Source organism: Pangasianodon hypophthalmus, chromosome 23, assembly GCF_027358585.1.
Source record: "Pangasianodon hypophthalmus isolate fPanHyp1 chromosome 23, fPanHyp1.pri, whole genome shotgun sequence".
Classification (NCBI taxonomy): domain Eukaryota; kingdom Metazoa; phylum Chordata; class Actinopteri; order Siluriformes; family Pangasiidae; genus Pangasianodon; species Pangasianodon hypophthalmus.
In genome coordinates, this window is record NC_069732.1 from 1,327,547 (window position 1) to 1,338,431 (window position 10,885).

Genomic DNA, 10,885 nt, shown 5'->3' on the forward strand with positions numbered 1-10,885 from the left:
TGCAGTGATGGATGCTTCGTGGCGTTGTTGTTCCCCTTTTTTCCCTTATATGGTCATTGTTTCCTGTTCTTGTTATGGGTTGTTAATGAGTCTCACCTGATGCTCTTTCTATCCTCTGGGTTACTCAGTGCTGTTTTACCTTCCCATGCTTTGTCCCTTGTCTTCTTTTTTTTTTTTTTTTTTTTTTAAAAAGTTCCCTAGATGTCTTCTCCTGTACTTGTCCCCAGTTTTGTCCTCTAGCTTCTCACCTAGACTCTGATCTGTCCTTCAGGTTTCAGTGAGTGTTGCATTTATATTCAGTGACGTCAAATACGACGTGAACAGCGACCTAAAATGCTACAGAACGACCCCATGTGCACTTTTCAGCACCTTGTCCTACAGCCCTTATAAAACCTTTTATCGTAGGAGGACACTCCTGGTGCACACTAAACTTCCTGATTCTTTATTTTTAGCACTGAAGCTCAGCGGCTGTGTCCAAAACCACGTCGTCTTCCCTGCAGCAGGACAGGACAGGACAGGAGAGGACAGGACAGGGGTCTCACAGGGAAATGCTCCATAACTTGTAGGTCATCTTTCATTTCCAGCGAGAGCTGGTGATTTGGGACGCAGCCTTTATAAGGGTTTCATTACGCTACCTTCTCAGAGTGCAGGAGAAATGAACATCTGTTAGCATGTGTTTAATAATTAATAGTTAGTTTAATAATTTTGATCCTGAGCACATCGTCGTAAAAGCGTCTGATCTCCTAAAACTCTGCAGGACGTCCTGATGTTCACGGCCGAGGGGGAAAGGAGAGAGATTCGGGACATGTCACAGAAAAGGAGACACAGGAAGTGGTGCTTCTCCCTGATGGATTTAAATCAGCATCATGGACACAGACAGGAAGTGACCTGGTTTACAGGAGGGATGCGGATGTGATGTTTATTATTAACTGCAGAATTCAGCAAGAAACGTATTAGAGCAGGATGATTTCTTTCAAATGGACCCAATTTTTACTCAGCTTTTAAATTTGGTATTTAATTAAAACTAGAGATCTGATACCCGGGATCAGTATCGGACTGATCCCAGCCAGAAGGAGTGATCGGATACTGGAGGAAGAAGGATTTCAGTATCAGAAGTAGCACTATGCCATCTCCATTTTATTTTACTTTTAATAAATTTTAAACATCTTGAATTTACCTTCTACATTTCATTTATTTTTATTCCATTTTGTATTTTATGGAGATAGTTATAATTCTATGTTTTTGTACTTATTTTCCACATCTTTCATCCTTTTTAATCCCACATTCCATTCAATTTTAAATCATTTATTTTTAATCACTGGGCTGTACTGCAGTCTGAGCTACCACACGTACAAACGGCGCTCTAGAAATCGCGTCTCTTCTGACTTTAATGCAAATGATTTGCATCGTACACATGAATGTTTCAGTATGAAAATACAAACTTGAAATTGTATCAGTCTTTACACGACTACAAAAAAAATAAACGCACAAGTTCTTCAGTTCAGCTTCATCCATTTATTAACTTGGTCATGCAAGAGATTTACTAAAATTATTCAAAATTAGACATTAGTTTTCTCAAACCTGCACCAAAATTAAAGCTCAGGTTATTTTATCCATGAAAATAAATAAAATCTACAGACTGAGTAAAAAACTCTCCACTGAGCCAAGTGCTTTCACGTGATTTTAAACAAAAAGCAGTGTTTACTTTAAATTTGCGTTCACAATCCATCCTCTATGCATTTAGAAAAACTCAAAGCATGAATAAAAATTCTCCTTCAAAATTACACTATTCCATTTGAACTTAAATCTGATTTCATTCCAATAAAAAAAAAGAATTTTGGACTTCATTGTCCTGAATGTAAAAAAAAATAATTAACAAAAAGCTAATTTTCTTCTTAAATGTTGATCTGAATGTAGTCACAGCTTAACCTTTGACCTTTTGAGGGGGTTTGATGTTGAAGAGGTCGCGCAGGTTCACCTCGGGGTCGACGTGGCGTGGGATTTTGCGCTCGTTGAATAATCCCGACAGGTTAGCCTCCAGCTTGGTGCGGCGAGAGAAGCGCATGCGCAGAGTAAACAGACGCCGCAGATCGTCTTCCACCAGAGAGCCCCGGCTTCGACCCTCCAGACGCTTCTGCCAGCTCTTACTGCTCCGCTTCTGTCTCCGCTGCAAGAACAAACCAGCGCTTTAGTCTCCAGCTCGCGTCCCAGTTCCACCATCACACCCTACAGCTCCCTTCAGCTTTTACCTTCCAATAGCACGGATTTAAACCTGCACTTCACAGCTCCAGGAACAAAACCTCACTGAAAGGTGAGAAGTACACAGTGCTGCTGCTGAGTTCTGCACTCTGATTGGTCAGAAGGTGTTGATTCTCTAGAACAGCAGCTCTGACAGTAGCGCAGGTTTATATTAACGCTCTCGTTCTAATACGTTATCGTTTCTATGGTAACAGCTCATTCACAGGGACGTGTACAGCAGACGCTCCACTGAGCAACAGAATAAAATAATTGATGTTTTCTTAAAGGAATGAGACATTTATGCAACATTTATGGAAGGAGTCTCCAGTGGAACGGATGTTTATAGCTGCTATAATGGAAGCGAGAACTTGTTTCATAAACACTAAATGCAACTACAGAGATTAAAGACCAAAAACATACTTTATCAATTAAAAATTGTAATTGTTGGTAAGCTGTGGTGGTATAAGAGGAATAAAACACAGGGATGTGCTGTTAGAGGAAAACGCTGACTCTGCTTCATCTCACCATCACTGATTATAACAGCACAACACAAAGATGAGACTACTATAGATCACACATTATTATTAGTGTTTATATTAATACTGAAATCCTGAATTTGTAATATAAAAAGTCTATTTTTATGAAGAGTAAAACATGCCAAAGGGATAAACAGAATTAAACTGTGGAATTGATTTTGATCGTGTATAATTTCATAATAAATGGGACATATTCTGCTAAAGAATGTTTTCTAATAATATAATCAGGTTTAAAGATGTTAAAAGATTCCACACCAAATCCTCAAAATTCCCAAAAATGATACTTTTTCAGAAATGTATTATTGCATCAAGAAACAAAAGAAAAAAAAAAAAGAACTTTAAAACAATGAGGGGAAAAAAAAAAAGCTTTAAAAAGAGAAAATTCAGAAATCGTAAATACCAAAAGGGGAAAAAAAAAAAAAAATCTCAAAAATCTCATACATTAAAACAAAACCCTTAAAAGGTAATAAAAAAAAAATTCACACTGGAGAGAAAAAAACTACTAAAAAAACCCTAAAATAAACAAACTCCTTAAAAAAAAAAAAAAATCAAAAGCTAAGAAAACCTCAAAACAAAAACTTAAGATACAGCAGTTACATTAAAGGTTTGTATTTATTGAACTGAAGCGCGACTTGCCTTGAGTTTTGCGGCGTCGGGGTCGTGATGGAGCATGTGACGCACCAGACTCTCCTGACGCACAGCAGAGCAAACACACAGTCAGTACAGCGCAGATTCAGATTTATTAGAAACATGATAAACTGCACTAAATGCACCAGCAGCTAGCGTGGAAAGGTGTTAGCGCGGCAGGAGAGCCGCTCCGTACCCTCATGGCGAAGGCTTTCTCGCAGCCGGGGAAGGAGCAGTGATGGCGCAGCAGCTTCAGGTGGACTTTGCGGATGTGGTGCTGCAGGTTGAAGGTGGTGGAGAAGTAGGCCTGGCAGCCGTCGCTCGGACACAGCAGCACGGGCTTCTGCGGAGCGTGAGTGCGCTTGTGCCGCCGCAGAGCGTCCAGTTTCCCAAACGTCTTCTTACACGTGGAGCAGGAGTGCGAGGCTGAACACACACACACACACACGTCACACGTGCATTTACACTGGAGTGCTGAAAGATCTACACGTTAAACCATCAGCTACTAAATATACCGCTAGAACATTTACTACAGAATCCCTAACCACTCAAGAGGTGTCGAGGTGTTCGTTATCGAGAACACAGCCTGCGACAGTAAACTTCCTGATCTACAGTCGTCCAAAAGAAACTGTAGGGGGAGGGAAAAAAACTAAAGGCTAGAAACACCTTAAACCTTCATAAACCTCAGCAACACTAAAATCCACTAAAACAAAAAAAAAAATTAACACACTAACAAAACCAAAACCATTTTATGCTGTAAAGCACATTGGTCAGCTGCTGCTGTTGTAAATGGTGCTATATAAATAAATTAAACTTGAAACAAAAAGCTAAAAAATCCAAAAACAAAAAACTTAAAGGGAAAAAACTCAAACACTTGTTCTAGGGTTGGGAGGGAGGGAGGGGGCAAAAACTTACAATTAAAAACCACACTAGAAAAACAAATATTAAAGCCCTTAAAAAGTCAAAACTCACAACTAAAACCCTCAAACATTTTTAAAAACCTTCAAACAGCTAAAATAACAAAACACTTAAAGGTAAATCATTCAAAACACTCTGGAAAGGGGGCAAGTGGACAAAAAAACCTTCTGGAAAAATCCCTAAACAAAAAATTCCCCAAAACACCAAGTTAAAAAAAAAAAAAACCACAAAACCCTCCCACAAACCAACTTTCAGCGCTAGTACAGTTTGAAGCTCAAACTCCGGCTGGATTAAAGCGAGTGTTTACACTGAAGTCAGTCACATTTCCTTCACTTTATGCTCCAGTTTTGCATTTTATTACGCAGCAGGTCTGATTCTCACCATCATTCTCACCATCATGTGAGTTTATTTAGCTCTGAATCTGTGATGCTAAAACATCAAAATATTACGACTTTACAGATGTGTGATTATAGACAAACACAGTGGTTTAAATGTAGAGGAAAAGTTTAAAGCTTGAGGTAAAAGAAAAGACATACACAGAGGCAGGGGGCGGGGCGAGAGAGACAGAGGCAGGGGCGAGAGAGAGACAGAGGCAGGGGCGAGAGAGAGACAGAGGCAGGGGCGAGAGAGAGACAGAGGCAGGGGCGAGAGAGAGAGAGAGACACACACACAGAGGCAGGGGTGGGCGAGAGAGAGAGAGAGGCAGTGGCGAGAGAGACAGAGACACATACCGAGGCAGAGGAGAGAGACTCTGAGGCAGGGGCGTGTCTCACAGGGACTCACCTGGGTGTTTAGCTGCGTGTTTCTGTAGTTTACCCCACGTGTGTTCCACAACCGGACACTGCGAGTGAGGACAGCGATAACCTGCAGCACAGAGGCGGAGACAGAGGCGTGAGGGCGCGTCCCAAATTAGCACCTTCACTTCCTGGACTCCGTTAGATTAAACTCTCACCTGTGTGTGTTTTCTCGTGAGCTTTTCGGGCGACGCGTGTGCTGAACGTCAGGCTGCAGCCGGCCTTCGAGCACCTGAGTGGAGACGAGACGTTATTAAAGCTCCTGCACAGAGTGTGTGCGGCGATGTCACAGCGATGTCACAGCGATGTCACAGCGATGTCACAGCGATGTCACAGCACTCACCTGAAACCCGGGAAGACGCCGTGAGTTGCCTGGTGAAGCTTCAGCAAGCGCCGCTTCCGGAACGTCATCACACAGCCGGGAAACGTGCACTGTGGGAAACACACACACACACACAAGCGTGAAGCGATATAGAAAACAAAACACTGAATTTACAATCCTCACAATCCTCAGAGGCATTTCTACAATAATCACCATGACAACACACTCACAGCACTGCTGCTTTTGGAGCTTAACAAAAAAATTTAGATTTAAATATCCACAGAAATCACTTTTTAGATTTAATACTGGAAATGTTTACATATAAATAGATGTGATTTTTTTTTGGTGAGGATTGATTTTATTTATTATAATTTAATTGTCTACATTATTATATTCACAGTGCAAGCATGATGCGTGAAAGTTTTATTTATGTATTCATTTATTTATTTTTAAGTATTTTAGTTTTTTTTAAAAAAAAAAAAATAATTTAGTGGTTTAAGGAAAAAAAAAAAACCTCAGGTGGGTCTCAGTATGAGCTAATACTCGAGGTTTCAGTATCAGGATCAGAAAACAAGATGTCTAAAAACACGTATTTAACACTGAACAGGAGAAAAATTAAATAAATGAAAGTAACATTTTAAATAAATGCACATTTGAGCATCACATCAGCCGCCTGCTCACTCAGGAATTCAACATTAACTTTTTGATTAAAATAACACCATGATATCGGCGACCTCTCAGAAAAGCGTATCGCGGTACCGGGACCGTGATGTATCGGCGCAGCCCTACCGTGAAGAAGCGCTCCTTGTCCGCGTGCGCGTAGCGGACATGTCTCCTCAGCTTGTCCCTGCTGGAGAAGACTTTACTGCAGCTCGCCGCAGTGCACCTGCAACACAAGCCATGCTAAACGACCCGTTAGCCACGTTAGCATCAGTGCGGCTAATGTACCGCGTTTTACCTGAAGCTTTGGCCTTTGTGTTTGAGCGCGTGCCTGCTCAGGTGCGACCTGCGCGAGAAGCTGCGCGCGCATCCTTCCGCGGGGCATTTGTGTGGCCGCTAGAGGGCGAAACACACACACACACACACACACACACACACACACACACACACACACACACACACAGAGCAGTATACACAATAAACAATGTACTTGATGCATCCTAAGACACTTTTTGAAGCGCGTGCACGGTAACACCGGCGTGCGGATCCGGTCGGAAAGCTTTTTTTTTTTTTTTTTTTTTTCCCCTCCACGCGACATCGTTAACGTTCTTCCTACCGGAGCAGGACGCCGGTGTTGTCGTGAACGCGCTCCAGCACACGCTTTCAGAACTCACCGCTCCAGTGTGCGCGGTCTCGTGCTCCTCGAGACGCCACCGGCGCGTGAACGTCGCTCCGCAGTCCGCGTGCACGCAGTTAAAGAGCTGCAGCCGCGGCACCGCGTCCGCTTTCACCGACTTCTGCTGCTCACTCATCGCGTGTGTGTGTGTGTGTGTGTGTGTGTTTATCTCTCTCTCTCTGATCCTGCGCTCGTGTGGAGGAGGTGGTGGTGATAATAATGACCCTGTAGCGCGCGCGCGCACGCGTGGGTTCGGTGTGCACGCGCTTTTATTAGCGAGCTTTATAACGAGCCTCACCTGAGAGCTGTTAGAGCGCTGATGATGTCATGATGGAGCACCTGAGAGAGAGAGAGAGAGAGAGAGAGATGAACTGATAAATGCGACGTGGTTACAATGTTTAAATAAATAAAATAATATAAATCTCGCGATTAATATAAAAGTTTAAACTAAACTGAGTAAAAGTTCAGTCTAATGAGCTGCAGTGTGCTGATGAGGAAGATGACACTCAGTGCAATGTTTCATTAAACACGACTTACAGGTCACTTCCGGTGGGATGATTTATTCTGAAACTGAGCTGGATTTAACTTTCAGAAAAACAAACTCCAAAAGTGAACACCATTTCTGAAACAAATTTAAAAAATCTAAAAACAACTTTAAAAAAACCTTAATAAGACTGAAACACTAAACAAAAACACACAAAATCTAAACCTCAAAGAGAATCACTAAAAACCTCAAACATATCTCTAAAACAACAACAAAAACCCTTAAAGAGAAAAAAACAACTCAAAAACACCTTAAAATTTAAAAAGAAAAACTGTCAAAACTTTAAAAAAGTCCAATTACAGTAAAAAAAACCCACTAAACTAAACAAACAAAACAAAAGCAAATGAAAAGAAAAAAATCCTTAATAACACAAAAAAACCTTAAAACTCAAACAGCTTAAATAACAAACAACTACAACAAACTTACAGTTAAACAAATAAAACTCAAAAAACAACTCAAACATCCACTGAAAGTAAAAAAAACACTCAAAAAAGAAAAGAAAAAACCCTGAAGACGGTGTTTAGTTGCTGGAAAGTGGAGTAATTTGTGTAGATCTGTAGATATTATTGTTGTGTTGGAACGATAATAAAATGTCATTTTATTTTATAATATTTTTTGCGGTTCAGTAAAAGACATCATGTTGGTGAGAAACCGTAAGGCGTGAACTCCTCGATCCTGAAGATGGAAACGTTAAAGTTACAGCTTTTTAAAATAAAAAATAAATAAGTATTTATCTCTTAAAAGCGCTATGTTTCGATGCTGAACGCTCAGTACGTCGTGCTGATGTTTATTAGCGCTGTTTACAGATTATGGATTGTAATGTGTTTATTCTAATAAACACTGGAGTTGGTCTTAAAGTGTAGAATTTGATTTTATAATGTTTTGTTTGATTAAAGAAAGGTTTTGTTCTGAGATCTTCAGAGAGACGAGCCTCCATTTAGCACTTTTAGGTTTCATTATGTGAAAGGGGTCATAAGGTCATGATCGGGGTCACTAAAGGTCATTACACTGAGCTCTTATAAACATCACTACATCAGAAACCACACACACACACACACACACACACACACACACACACACACACACACACACACACACACACGGCCTGTGTCACATCCTGTATCATCAGATCGTTATAGAGATACTACGTATGAATCAGTTTAGCAAGCTAACGTACGCTAAAGATAAAGATAAGCCACATTTTTGGGTTTAAAGAACGAGGAAAGTTAGCGTACACTGCTCACGAATCATGAATGCTAGCTAAATAAACATTAACGTTAGCCGTAGCTATCAGCTTTATCATCAAATCATCGTAGCTATCAGCTTTATCATCAAATCAGAATCCATCTTCCTTTAATTCTCTGATAAACAACAAAATGGTGGCTCGCTCTCTCTCTCACACACACACACACACACACACACACAGTCAATGCTAAACAGATTCCCCTTTGCGTTATTTTCTACCTGATTTTAGTTGATATGTAGGTTTTATTTTGTGTAAACATGTTTAAAAACTCTCTTTGTTTAAATTCCACTGATTTCAGCTCATTTTTACTGAAGCGAAAACGGATAATGTTTACGAGCAGAGATTCGTTCCCCTCCTTACACACGGTTTCTCATCACTAATCATGCAGTAATAATTCATGGAGATCTTCTTATATGTTTATCAAAGTCGGACACGAGACATACAAATGACGTGTGTGTGTCTTTCCAAGAAGAAGCACCTGAACGTGTTTAGATCAGAACTCGAGAAAATCAACCTGGAACTTTCTGAGTTTCTGAGTCCAGACTGCAGCGTTAGAACCAAAGTGTAATAATAATAATAATAATAATAATAATAATAACAACAACAACAAACACGTCCAATCTACATGTATACAAAGTTTAAAGAAGAAATAGCTCAGTATTATAGAGTACACCTTAATCCAGGATTAAACTCAGTCTAAATCAGAGTTAATCTTAGTTATAAGATTAATTATATTCATAGTTTTTTATATATATATATATATATATATATATAGAAATGCTGTAGAGTAGAGATGCCTAAAAAAATAATGAAACTAAATGTTTCTACATTTTTAAAAAATCCTATAAAGAGCAGTAAACAGTAATAAATGAAACAAAGTCAGTATTTAATGTGACGATCCTTCACTTTAAATAAATAAAGCAGTATCTGAGGTGCAGTGTGTGCAGTTTTATAAGGAAATGAGCTGGAAGTGTTACTGAGCATCTTGCAGAAGCAGCCACAGTTCTTCTGGAGACTTTGACTGTCGACTCGCTTCTTATTTCTGCAGCGAAACCCAGCAGCCTTCATTATGTTTTTATCTGAAAAGTGTCTCTTATGGAATCTGCTGCTTTCTTTACTGACATACAAACATTTTTCTGTAACGTTTCATTTTGTGCTGGAAAACTAATGTTTGGAATCTGAACTGTTTTTGTACTGAATCAATAATGTAGAAGTCAGAAAATAAACATCTATAACAAAGTTTGTAGTAAAAACAATAGGGTGCCAAGACTTTTGCACAGTACTATATATATATGTGTGTGTGTGTGTGTGTGTGTGTGTGTTTTGTTGAGTTTCTGAAGCACATGTGAATAAAAATGTGACTTTATTTCAGTATCAGCTGTGTGGAGTGATCCTGGGCGGGGCGCTCGCTAACGACACTGAGAAACACCACGGCTAGAAAACAATAGAAAATCCAGCACTGATCCATCAGCTATCAATACACTCCCTACACACACACACACTCACACACACACACACACACACACACACACACACACACCCCTGACCTCCTGAAACCCAGTGCTCCAGAATGGCCCTGTGAGTTTCAGCCTGGTCACAGTTCCACATTTAGGCTTGTAAAAAGAATTTAAAGCGGCAATATGAGACTTTCTGTACAAAGCCAAGCTCTTTCAGCTTTCTGAAACACGTCTTTGCTCCTGTCTCAGAAAGTACAGAATTTATTTTTCTTTATGTGACAGTTAGTTCCGGTTCACTAATCGGACTAATTTGATATTCAGTAGAACGGCACTGGGGCGTGTCACTGTGTGTATCACTCGCCTCGTCTGTCCTCACTGCGTAACATTACAATTCTAGCTCTAGATCATTACACTGAAACCGTTACTACACGTACTACAGGCTGTCAGTCGTCTGTTCGTTACCATGGCAACACGCAACGCTTTATCCAGCTGTGGATTCTTTAGGAGCTATTTTCACTGTCAGAGTAAAAATAAAGATCATTTTGCTGTATTGTTCCTCAATATGACTTTATTTATAGAACTGTTGTATAAACGCAACATCACATTCACAATCAACTCACAATCAACCTGACATTACCTGTGATTACCTGTGATTACCTGTCATTGTTACATCTGAAAATAAATGAATCATATCTAAAGAATCACATGTAAAAACTGAATCATATGTAAAGAATCACATCTGAAAATAAATGAATCATATGTAAAGAATCACATGTAAAAATGAATCATATGCAACGAATCACATCTGAAAATAAATGAATCATATGTAAAGAATCACATCTGAAAATAAATGAATCATATGTAAAG

General features: G+C 39.8%; 1 protein-coding gene across 1 annotated transcript; it reads right to left on the reverse strand.

Annotated features, from left to right (window-relative positions):
- Positions 1 to 1,500: 1,500 nt before the first annotated feature.
- Positions 1,501 to 7,013, reverse strand: 42sp43 (P43 5S RNA-binding protein). The gene is made up of 9 exons (XM_034298392.2): positions 6,770 to 7,013; positions 6,394 to 6,491; positions 6,225 to 6,321; positions 5,457 to 5,545; positions 5,272 to 5,345; positions 5,103 to 5,183; positions 3,598 to 3,827; positions 3,411 to 3,464; positions 1,501 to 2,167 (listed from the first exon to the last, which is right to left on the reverse strand). Exons 1-9 carry the CDS (start codon positions 6,905 to 6,907, stop codon positions 1,925 to 1,927), a joined length of 1,104 nt encoding a protein of 367 aa, XP_034154283.2. The 5' UTR covers positions 6,908 to 7,013; the 3' UTR covers positions 1,501 to 1,924.
- Between the last annotated feature and the right edge of the window lie 3,872 nt (positions 7,014 to 10,885).

Excerpts from the sequence above, each read along its gene's own strand:
- 42sp43 (XM_034298392.2), bottom strand. The coding sequence starts at position 6,907 with ATGAGTGAGCAGCAGAAGTCGGTGAAAGCGGACGCGGTGCCGCGGCTG. Across the intron at positions 6,322-6,393 it reads CACAAAGGCCAAAGCTTCAG|GTGCACTGCGGCGAGCTGCA; the intron begins GTAAAACGCGGT and ends CTTGTGTTGCAG. Across the intron at positions 5,546-6,224 it reads ACAAGGAGCGCTTCTTCACG|TGCACGTTTCCCGGCTGTGT; the intron begins GTAGGGCTGCGC and ends TGTTTCCCACAG.